At 41.3% G+C, this 10,825-nt stretch overlaps 1 protein-coding gene across 1 annotated transcript; it reads left to right on the top strand.

Annotated features, from left to right (window-relative positions):
- The first annotated feature begins 1,466 nt into the window (after nucleotides 1-1,466).
- Nucleotides 1,467-2,969, top strand: LOC103068705 (E3 ubiquitin-protein ligase Hakai-like). The gene is given in 5 exon segments (XM_082930989.1): nucleotides 1,467-1,741; nucleotides 1,744-1,791; nucleotides 1,793-1,987; nucleotides 2,326-2,422; nucleotides 2,425-2,969. Coding segments are annotated over 5 exon segments (1,062 nt in total). The 5' UTR covers nucleotides 1,467-1,564.
- The last annotated feature ends 7,856 nt before the right edge of the window (nucleotides 2,970-10,825 follow it).

Genomic DNA, 10,825 nt, shown 5'->3' with positions numbered 1-10,825 from the left:
AGGGGGAAGGTGGGGCGAAGTGAGAGAAGAATCGACATACATACACTACCAAATGTAAAATAGCTAGCTAGTGGGAAGCAGCCGCATAGCACAGGGAGATCGGCTCAGTGCTTTGCGATGACCTAGAGGGGTGGGACAGGGAGGGTGGGAGGGAGGCTCAAGAGGGAGGGGATATGGGGATATATGTATGCATATGGCTGATTCACTTTGTTGTACAACAGAAACTAACACAGCATTGTGAAGCAATTATACTCCAATAAAGATGTTAAAAAGAGTTTACTTGACAAGAATAACATATTGCCCATTAATACTCATGTCAATATTCTCAATTCCCTGTGCCTGCCAATCTTTAGGTGTCATGTTGTAAAATCTGCGCAATTCTCCTTGCAGGACCTGCCCTAAAATCACCCAGCCCAGCCCCTAATATCCTATCCTGCCATCCCTCTTCTGAGACACTATTTAGACTCTGTTAAGGTAGTATTCTCCTGTGTTGCAGTAAGTCTAAAATACTTTGATTGATCAGTGTTTCTTGTTTAGTGTTTTTTGGGGAGACTGGACAGTCAACATAGCCAAAAGGGTGAATGTCTACACATTCAGGAGAGACCCCCCCCCCTCAGGTGGAGAGAAGCCACAATTATGGGTGGGGTGGAGCCAAGTAAATACCTTTTGTTGGTATTTTTGTGGTCCAGTTTCTACTTGCGGGAAGGTGAGACCTGGGGAAATTTGGCTTAAATACCCATAATCATTCTCTAAGCATGAACAGCAGATGTCTAGCACTGTCAAATTACCATGTTCACTACTTTTTACATGATTTTTCCTTGATAAGATACATACAGTGCTCCCTTCCTCCAAAGTTGATTTTACATTCATTATATCATGACAAAATCTTAGAGGTGTGTGTATGCCTGACTACATACATATATGTACACACACACACACACACACACACACACACACACACACACACACACACCTGAGCAATTTAAGGCAGGTTACAAAAATGCAGTGGGATAAAAATAAAGCTGCCCCAGAAGGCAGCGCTCTAATAAGCTGGGAACGTATTCTTTTGGCGGCTGCTGCGCTCCCCTTCCCCATTCCCATCAGTCTCTTTTTCCACAGTTAAAGGCCACTTTCATGGCACATGAAGAGCAGCCTTAGCAACCTCAACAGTGAAGCTCTTTCCCCCTTGTCCAAACTACGTCTGACTCCCTCACCCGAGTAGTGAGATCGGGTAGGGAAGAGGAGAAGAAACCCTTCGGAAGTCAAAGCTACAGAGACGGGGTTGGGATCTGATCTAATCTGACCTAACTCTCACCTCCTGGGCTCGGGGAAGCTCGGGGACGCTCGGGGAAGCTCGTGCCGCGCATGCGGACTCTTGATTTCCGCGCCCGGGTGCCTTCCTAGCCGAATAGCCAAACACGAATCCCGCTGACGCTGACTGTGGGCCACCACGCGCTCAGAGTTCTGGAGCACCCGGTGGCCTTGAGGTTCGAAGACGAATTCCTTTAAAGCTCATTTCTAAGCAGGTGAGTAAGAGCAATCTGTGTCTCATATTCCAAGGACTATGAATGGGTCGCCTGCTGGTGAAAAAGAATTTGAACGTAATGGAGGAGGGCGGTATGGTTGTAAAGGGGGTGAGCTATTGGGAGGAAAGAAAACATTTCCTAAATGCGTTTGGGAGGACTTTAAGATAAACATCATAGGTGAAAAGTTTGATTTACCAGTTCATTTCTGTGACAAATTTGTGATTTGCCTATTAAAATCTATGGGCGTATAATTCCATGCAAGTATGCTTTTTTGCTATGACTGTGCTAATTTATATGAAAGAAAAGGAGGTAAGATATGACCAGGCTGTAGTATTCCTGTGCTGCGAATTGCGGAGCATACACGAGGTTCTGTCTTCATGTGTAGTGCTGGCCAAGAGTGCAGGAAAACTTATTTGTCTCAAAGAGAGTCAGAAGCTCGTATCCACTACCGCCATAAGAGAGCTAAATAACTTGTTAAATGTGCTCCGCTTAAAAAAGTTCACCCTCGGGCTTCCCTGGTGGCGCAGTGGTTGAGAGTCCGCCTGCCGATGCAGGGGACGCGGGTTCGTGCCCCGGTCCGGGAGGATCCCACGTGCCGCGGAGCGGCTGGGCCCGTGAGCCATGGCCGCTGAGCCTGCGCGTCTGGAGCCTGTGCTCCGCGGCGGCAGAGGCCGCGGCGGTGAGAGGCCTTCGTACCGAAAAAAAAAAAAAAAAAGTTCACCCTCGTATTGCTTCACCAACAACTGAAATCCCTGAAATGCTGACAGACCAGGACCATATGAGCCATATTCCACCAGAGTTGTGCAGCATTATGTCACCATCTCCTGTGCAGTGTGTATCACACAAGCGCAGTAACCAGCCACGCAAGGATCTTTATGCTCCTCCAGCAGAATTGTCGCCACCCCACCTCCTTTGCTCCACCAGGAAGTCGTTAGTATTTCAACAAGGGAAAACAGCAATTTAATAATCACCCCTATTCAGGGTGGCTCAAATTCTGGTGCCAAAGAACTATCACCTCCTGCCCCAGCACTGGCTCACCATCATCCTGAATATCAAAGTCAGCCAGTGGTATTGCCCCCTTATATTATGCCTCCAGAGGCACATGCACTACCCCCATCTACTCCACCACCAGTAAGCCATCCAATGTCATATTCTCTCCAGGATTCAGGTACTCCTCAGTTGGTTTGTAGTCAAGTGCCACCTCCACCCATGACTTCTGATCCATCACCAGTAACTTCTTCCCCTGGATGTATTATTGCCCTGGTGCCACCTTACATGAATCCTTCTCTGCCAGGATCTCCTCTGTCTCATAATGGTGGTACACCTATAAGTGAATTCCCTTCTGACCGTCATAATCCTAACTCTTTACCCCAGTTCACCGAAGAACAAGAAATTCTGAGCCCTCCGTTTATACAACGGGATGGAACAAATCCTGGTATGTGACCTCTGTCGAAAGGACTTTCACCTCCTTCACCAGCACAAGGTCCACCTTCCCCAACCCCACTTTCTGGATCGCATTGCTCAGATCAGACAAGATATAGACCATATTCACATTGATAATAGTATTTTGAACTGAAGAGCTGATGAGGACAAAAACCTTAAATATAGTCAACTTTTCAATTAAACTGTGTTTTGGGAAGGAAAAGCACCTCTTACAGAGATAGTGAAACACTTAGGATCTTGACTCTTAAAATGATTTTAAACCTTGGCTTTAGGATTTATTTCAAGTTTTATACTATAGAGTGGATAAATGGCTCAGTGGAGCATATCTGTATTTTAACAACTTTGTTCCTTTAGTGTGGTAAATTGACTCAGAGGCGACCTTTTATAATTTGAGTTCCTGAAATAAATTTGCATTGCTCCACTTTTAAAACTTTTGTTTTTATTTAGGTTTTTTCTGTGATATATTTCGTTAACCTGTGTAAAAGGATTAAATTTCAGTATGGTTGTAAAAATGCTATTTTTATTTGAATTTAAGCACAGTCACACAGTTTTTTTCCTTCCAGTTTTATTGAGATATAATTGACATATAGCACTGTATAAATTTAAGGTGTACAGTGTAATGATTTGACATACTGTTTTTCTAAAACCATGTTTTACCTCTGATTTCCCAAAGTGCAATAAAAATCCTGGAAGTAAAAATCTAGAATACAGTGTAAGGCAGACGGCTAAATGGTAGAGAATTATTTCACATTTTTAGGCACTGAGATTTTGTGCTATTGTATAATAACTGTATAATGAATTTCGCGTGGATGCCTTCTCATTTTTAGGCAGCCATAGAAGCACCAAAATGCATCAGAACTCCAGTACTGTGATAAATTTATGTTTGTAATGTTAAAAGAAGGCATTACTAAGTCATTTGGAAAGATATGGCCAAAGTAATTGATTCTGTAGGCTCCAAGCTGGTGGGGATGCTGTTACTTGTTACTACTTTTTTTCAGAATGCTTGGAATCACATAATGCACCACACTGGTTAGTCTTAAGTAACATTATATTATAGCACTGTTTAAATGGTGTCATTTAGGTGAAGTGTGTGCTACTCTGTTCATTGTCTTAAAGTCTATTCAGCCCTAAATATTTAGTTTATTATAATTCCTCATTTCATAGTAGAGTTTGGTCCTGTTCTTATGGTTTCTTGTTTATTGGGTTTTAAACTACAGTTTAAGTGCCATGGAGGAATTTGAATAATCTCTCTTTTTTTTTTTTTTTGCGATATGCGGGCCTCTCACTGCCGTGGCCTCTCCCGTTGCGGAGCACAGGCTCCGGACGCGCAGGCTCAGCGGCCATGGCTCACGGGCCCAGCCGCTCCGCGGCATGTGGGATCTTCCCAGACCGGGGCACGAACCCGTGTCCCCTGCATCGGCAGGCGGACTCTCAACCGCTGCGCCACCAGGGAAGCCCTGAATAATATCTTAGCGATAGGCATTCGTATAGTCACCAACTCGCCATTTGCTTGGGTTTTATTACTGTGTGATAAGTGTTTTCCCTCTAACGTGAAATTTTAAAAAACTATTATTTCTTGCCTGTTTATTTTATTGGTAAAGATTCTAAACTTGGAACGTTTTAGCATGAAGTTAAATGAAGACTACCAGATGACTTTGTATTAGAGAAGAGAAAAGTAAATTATATGAATGAATATGACTAAGTCATATGAATTTCATCACTTTATAAGGTGTCTTTAGAATTAATTTTTGCATTATAGGGACTTGTTATGTTTCTGCTAAGGTGACCGCTTACACTTTATACAGAATTCATACATATAAATTGACATTCTTGGTGTATTATTATACGTCATTTGAGTAAACCCTCATGAAGTTTTTCTTCCATTAAATGGTGCATAATGTAAATATGAAATGTGTATTATGTGGATATGATTTATTATATAGTTTATAATATATAAGTTTAGAACATATTTCTTTTTGGCAAAGGGCAGACTTATTGCTAATTTATCATTTTATTCTGTTGGATACAAGCAAAACAAATTCTCGTTTTGGCTGATCAGATGCAAACACATCTCTGAGCTTAGAGCTGAAATTAGAAACAATATAAGAGGCCATTTTAACCTTGACCAGCCTAAAATAATTAACACTTTAAAAAAAAAAAAAAAAGTAAGTGATTTTCACACCTGGCAATTTGAGAGTCCAGTGCTAATACTTCTAGTGAGAAAGCTTTGCTATTAGAAGTACAGACTGAGGTAGTGTGAGATGGTGGTGGTGAATGCTTCTATCATATTATTGTAGGTACTTGGACTGGTCCAAACTTGATTCCCTTTTCTGCCCGACTTTAGGAGCTGTTAAAATATTTCTCTTAAGATACAATACCATTCTTTGTTTCCTGTAATAAGAAAATCGTCAAATTCACTAAAGTCTTCTCGACTATCTGTGATGGATGAGCTCTCCTTTTATTGAAATTCACTACGGTTGGATGTAGTATGAAACCACTTAAATAATATATTGGACCAAAAAAATGAGTATCATGATAAAATGCACACATGTTAAAAGAGATAGACTTAAAATGATTTATTTTTAGTTAGGTTTAGGAAATATATGTTATGCAGCAAAGCAGATTAGATGAATGTGTTGTAGCAGACCAAAATTTTAAGTGGCATCAGGTGTGAAGGCATCCAGTTACCGCTTGAGTGACCGTGGTGGGTAGAAAGGTAACAAAATTAATGTTTCTTTCTCTAAGGAAAAAAATGATGTGAATTGCACTTTATAGCAGAGAAAGCTTTGAAGCTGGAATAGGCACAAGTCTAAATTACCTGTACGTACAGTGCATTATAGTACTCTGAAGATTGCTGAAATGGCAGTTTAATTCTTAAAAACAATAAAATGGATGCATAAATACCAAAAAACAGTATTTATAAAAAATAAAAATGAGTATCAGGGAAAGGGGAAATGAAGGTAGAACAAATAGTAAAATCAAGCCCAAGTTGATGTTGGAACCAAAAAACAACTGAACTGGAAAATGCTGCACAGTTGTTAATGATGGATGAAATGTGTTCAAAGCAAAGAGGCAAGATCAAAACATGTACATTTCAGAGAGCCTAAGCCAGACACGGAGCAAAAGTTCTTCTGTGGGTTTTCATAAAATGGGCACTGCGTAATGTAGGGTAGCGACTCCTGATTCTGACAGCAGGAGAGAATCTCTTGGAGAATCCGCTAAAAATACCGGACTTTACCTTATTCCCCCAAGATTCTGGTTCAGTAGGTTCGGGGAATGGATGGGGCTTAGTAATGTGTCCTTTCAGTAAATATGCTAGATGATTTGGAAGTTGCTGCGTGACAAATTTAGTCACTGCTCACTAGTCTCCATTCTCTCAACTAGTCTCCATTCTCTCGGCAGCCTACCATCCTTTCTGCACGCAGCAACAAGGGTAACCATTGGAGGACGGAACTCGGCCCTCAGATGGTTTCGCATTGCACTTCAGGGCCAAATTCCTTCTTCATGACAGCATACAGTTAGACTGCTGGTGGATTTCCCAAACTCACGACCTACCATTCTTGCCTCATTCCCTCTATTCTAGCCACACAGGCTTTTCTCTGATACTCGGACCACCAAGCTCTTTCCTGCTTCCGCAGTTTGCCCTTAACTGTTTTTTTCTGCCAGACCATCTTCCCGCAGAGCTTCATACGGCTGGCTTTCTCACTCATGTTCTGTTCAGATGCCTTCCTTGCTACTCTGTGGAAAACAGCACCCCGCCTCGCAAATATCTCTCCATATCTCCTCACCCTGCTCTGTTTTTCTTCATGGCGCTGTCACTAATTATTATGTAATGAACTGCTTTCTTATTTTTGTTTCCTCCAGGAGGATGTCACTTAAGAGAGGTGGCTTTTTGTACTGGTCCATCAGAGAAAGACAAAGAGTGATACGTAATTGTAAAACAGTTTAATTTTTGTTTCCTGCTTTTTTTTTTCATTTTCATTTTTTAATTTTTTGGCCGCACAGCATGGCTCGTGGGATCTTAGTTCCCCCACTAGGGATCGAACCCATGCCCTTGGCAATGAAAGCGTGGAGTGTTCACTAGAGGACCGCCAGGGAATTCCCTCCTGCTTTTTACATTTTCTTTTGTCCCAGGTGAAAATTGGGGCCCTCTCATGACTTTTGTCTATACTCCTAGATGATAGAAAGCCCTGTGGTCAGTAATTAAAATGTCCAGTCCAATGTGATGGTCAAACTTTGGAACTGACTTAAGAGCGAGGCCTTTCCCCAGTTCCCCAGCTGTGGCTGGTGGAAAACTAGCAGCTGGGGGAGAACGTTGTGGTCAGCTTCTTATCCACATTTGCTTTTACTTCTTCTCCCCTAGTTCACTAAGTAGAGGTCTTGGTCCTCCAGAGTTGGACTGCAAGGGATTGGGGGAGGGGAGGGGAGGGAAGTAGGAAGGGTCTTACTTGATTGGTACTATATGAAACTGCGTTAGTGCTTTCTGGGCCTGACTACAGGTTTTAAGAATTGATTCTTTCACAGGCACTTTTGTAGTTGGTAAGAATTGCTCTCATTGCTCTGGATCTCTCCCTGTAGTTCCCTTGATGAAGATGAATGCATCTCTTTTCCAGTTAGTTTCTTATTTCCTCTTCAGCCCCTGAGAATCTGGCAATTCCTACAGCTTCCCTCCACTGAGTTGTATTCATCCCTCCAGGTGCTCCTCTGGAACAGGACATAAGAGGACCTCCGCAGTAGCTCCCTCTAGCGAGGGGCAGTGTCTGGCCCATGAGAAATACATTCTTTTCCCTAATAAACTCTGGCAGTGCTGGCCAGTCCCAAACTTGTCAGCTCCCTCTTCCTCAGCTGTCAGAGAAGTTAGTCAGCTTGTCTCCTGCAACTTAGGTTTCCCAGACAACAGTCTAGACTGTCCCTAATGCTCCAGAGAACACATATGTCGCCACTGCAAGGGTCTCATTAAAGTGTCTCTTTCCTGGGAGGTGAAGTAGGAGGCATCTTTCATCCCTTCTTGCAAGCAGAGAGGAGGGGGTGGGACTCAGAGCAGAGCAAGAAGCCTGTGCCAGCCTATGTTCTGATTGGTCAGTGCCCAGGCTATACTGTTTGTTAATTTTATTATTATTATTATTAACTCTGGATCCAGCTATTCTTGATTTTCAAATGGCTCAGGAACCACAGATGGGAAAATACAGCCTGCTTGGACTGTGTCTCTAAAACTAAGGAAGGGGAAGAAGTAGGTAATTAATTGGATAATTTAGGAAAAAATGCCTCAGGTATTGGAATTTTCCTGGCAAAGTTTTATCTGAGTTATTCTGCAAAGTGTCAGTATTTGGCACATCTCATATTCCAACAACGTTATGCTGAATAAAATAATACATTTTTTCTTTAAAAATATAGTCAGTAGATATATTTCATTTCCATAGGAAGAACTCAGTTATATTTTAAGCATCTTTCAAGGTCAGACCCAGTAAAAATGTGATATAAATGGAGTTCCTATTTGGCTGGGATAAAGTAGAGATACAGAAGCCTTTTTCCTCTGATGAATGAAACTGGTGTTTTTTTTTTTTCATCAGGTCATCATGCATTAGGAAAGAGATGGATTGCTTACTTCACTGACCATCACTTGCTGTGTTTTAACTTTTTCCCTAGTATTTGACTTGGACTTTCTTTTTGGTTTATGCGGGTCAGACTGATTGCAAAATTGGCATCAATTCTTCACCCCCTTCCTGTAGTCTTCACAGTTCCTCTTACCAAGGGATGGAGTCTGTTTTCTCACCCCCTTGAATATGGGCTGGGCTTGTGTTTACTTTGGCCAGTAGAATATGGTAGAAGTGTCGATGTGCCAGTTCTGAGCCTAGAGACCTTATGTCCTTCTGTTCTGTCTCAGAGCTCTGTCACCATGAGAACAAACTTGGTCAACCTTTGCTGGAAGATGAGAGAACAAAGTGAGGAGAGCTCATATTTCCCATTCAAAGCCATACTAGACCAGCCTAAAGTCAGCCAACCTCAGAACATGTGGGAGTGTGTAGCCCAACCAGCAGAGCTACCATCCCAAACCACACCCGACTGCAGACCCACGCAGGAGCTCATCTGAGGCCAGAGGAACCACCCAGATTACCTGTAGTTTTGTGAGAAATAATAGAAATGCTTATTGTTTTAAGTCACTGAGTTTTGGGATGCTTTGTTGCACAGTGATCGCTAACTCACACTGGCCATTTTTGCCCTCACTTTCCCCCTGTGGTCAGAGAATTCCACACTGTCCAGTTTTACAAGTAAAATTTGCTCTAAATGTAAGGTATTTTTAAAAACATGAATTACAAATATGTGACGTTAAGACATGGGGAGAGCTCACCTTTGAAAGGGTTTAATATACTAGATATTTCAGGTTTTATCATCTTCACATATTCATTTCTAGTTTTCTCATTAATATCCGAGTTATAAGGATGATTAGCCTTCAGTAAACTGTGTAGTAACATTGGACACATTGTGGAGGGTTTAGCTTGAGCAGATATCACATATGCAGCTGGTGTTTCCTAGAGTCTTGGTGATCAAATTACTGAGGACTATATGTGAAGTCTTGTGCTTATCGGCATAAATCCTTATTCCAGATTTTCTCTTCTGAATTGGTATCTTGGGATCTCCTAAGTCGTGGGAGCCATTTGTGCAATAGCTGAGCTATGGTGGCCTGCTCTTATTTTGATGATTTCTCTCTGCTCTATGGCCGACAGATCTGTATTCAGGGAGTATACAGAGCCATAGTCACCCTGGTGCATATTCTTTATCTTTGCATCTCAGGAGGCTCAAGTTAGCATGGGCTACCTTGGAGAAAACTCCTTTTAACGCCATCCTTTCGTGGTTCCCAACAATCTGAAATGGCTTTTTAAAATTGATGTCCTAAAACTTTCTTTTCCCTGTTGAGGCCAAATTTCCCATCTCTCTCTGTTACATTGCAGTCACATATGAGCAAGCTGTTAGGCCCCCAGCTCTGCATAAGCCCGATGTTTGTCACTGAGACCGACATCACTTTGGATGCCACTTGGCTGCATTTTAGGCAGCACGGAGGCAGTTGGGCAAACATCTGTTTTAGGGACAGATGTCTGCACAATCTTAGGTTTTCAGTTCAGAATACACTTAAAAATGTATTTTAAAATGCTTTTATTTTTTATTAGGGAAAATAGCCTTAACATTTTTAACGCTTCAGTTTAAAAAAGCAATACATGCTCATTATTTAATAGTTATACAATATAGGAAAGAATAAATAAAAATAAAAATTATCTGTAATTCTATAGCTGATTTTTTGGTATATTTCATGTGCATTTATATGGTACTCTGTAAAAAAATAGTTTTCAAGTTTCCACCTTTTCTGTAATCTCTCTCCTTTATTACTTAATCATTTAAATTAAATTTGCTAGAGTCAACTTCGCTTTTATCTTTTAAAACCCACATGACTTATTTGCATTTTAACATATAGCATTTGATATGTTTTAGTTAGTGCTCAATATACATAAATTACTTAGGTTCTTAATGTAATATCCCTGTGTGGTTGCTTAAAATTGAAAACATTAACTCTAGTTGACTCCACACTTTGCCTATGTTTCACTGCAGTCACCAACCTGGTTCTCTCTTGAGGGTAAAGATAGAACATATCCACAAGTCCATGTATATTTGTAGAGAAGAAGGAGCAAAGTAGTAGCCAACTCCAGAACAGGTGCTTTGAGAAAGAGCACCTACCTCAGTCACTATAATTATCATTAGGTGTATTTTATCACAAATAATTTTATTTATTTATTTATTTATTTATTTATTTGGCTGCATCGGGTCTTAGTTGTGGTGCGCAGGCTTCTCTCTAGTTGTGGCAC

Source organism: Lipotes vexillifer, unplaced genomic scaffold (genome assembly GCF_000442215.2).
Source record: "Lipotes vexillifer unplaced genomic scaffold, Lipotes_vexillifer_v1.1 scaffold279, whole genome shotgun sequence".
NCBI lineage: Eukaryota > Metazoa > Chordata > Mammalia > Artiodactyla > Lipotidae > Lipotes > Lipotes vexillifer.
This window is presented reverse-complemented; position numbering and strand designations above follow the sequence as displayed.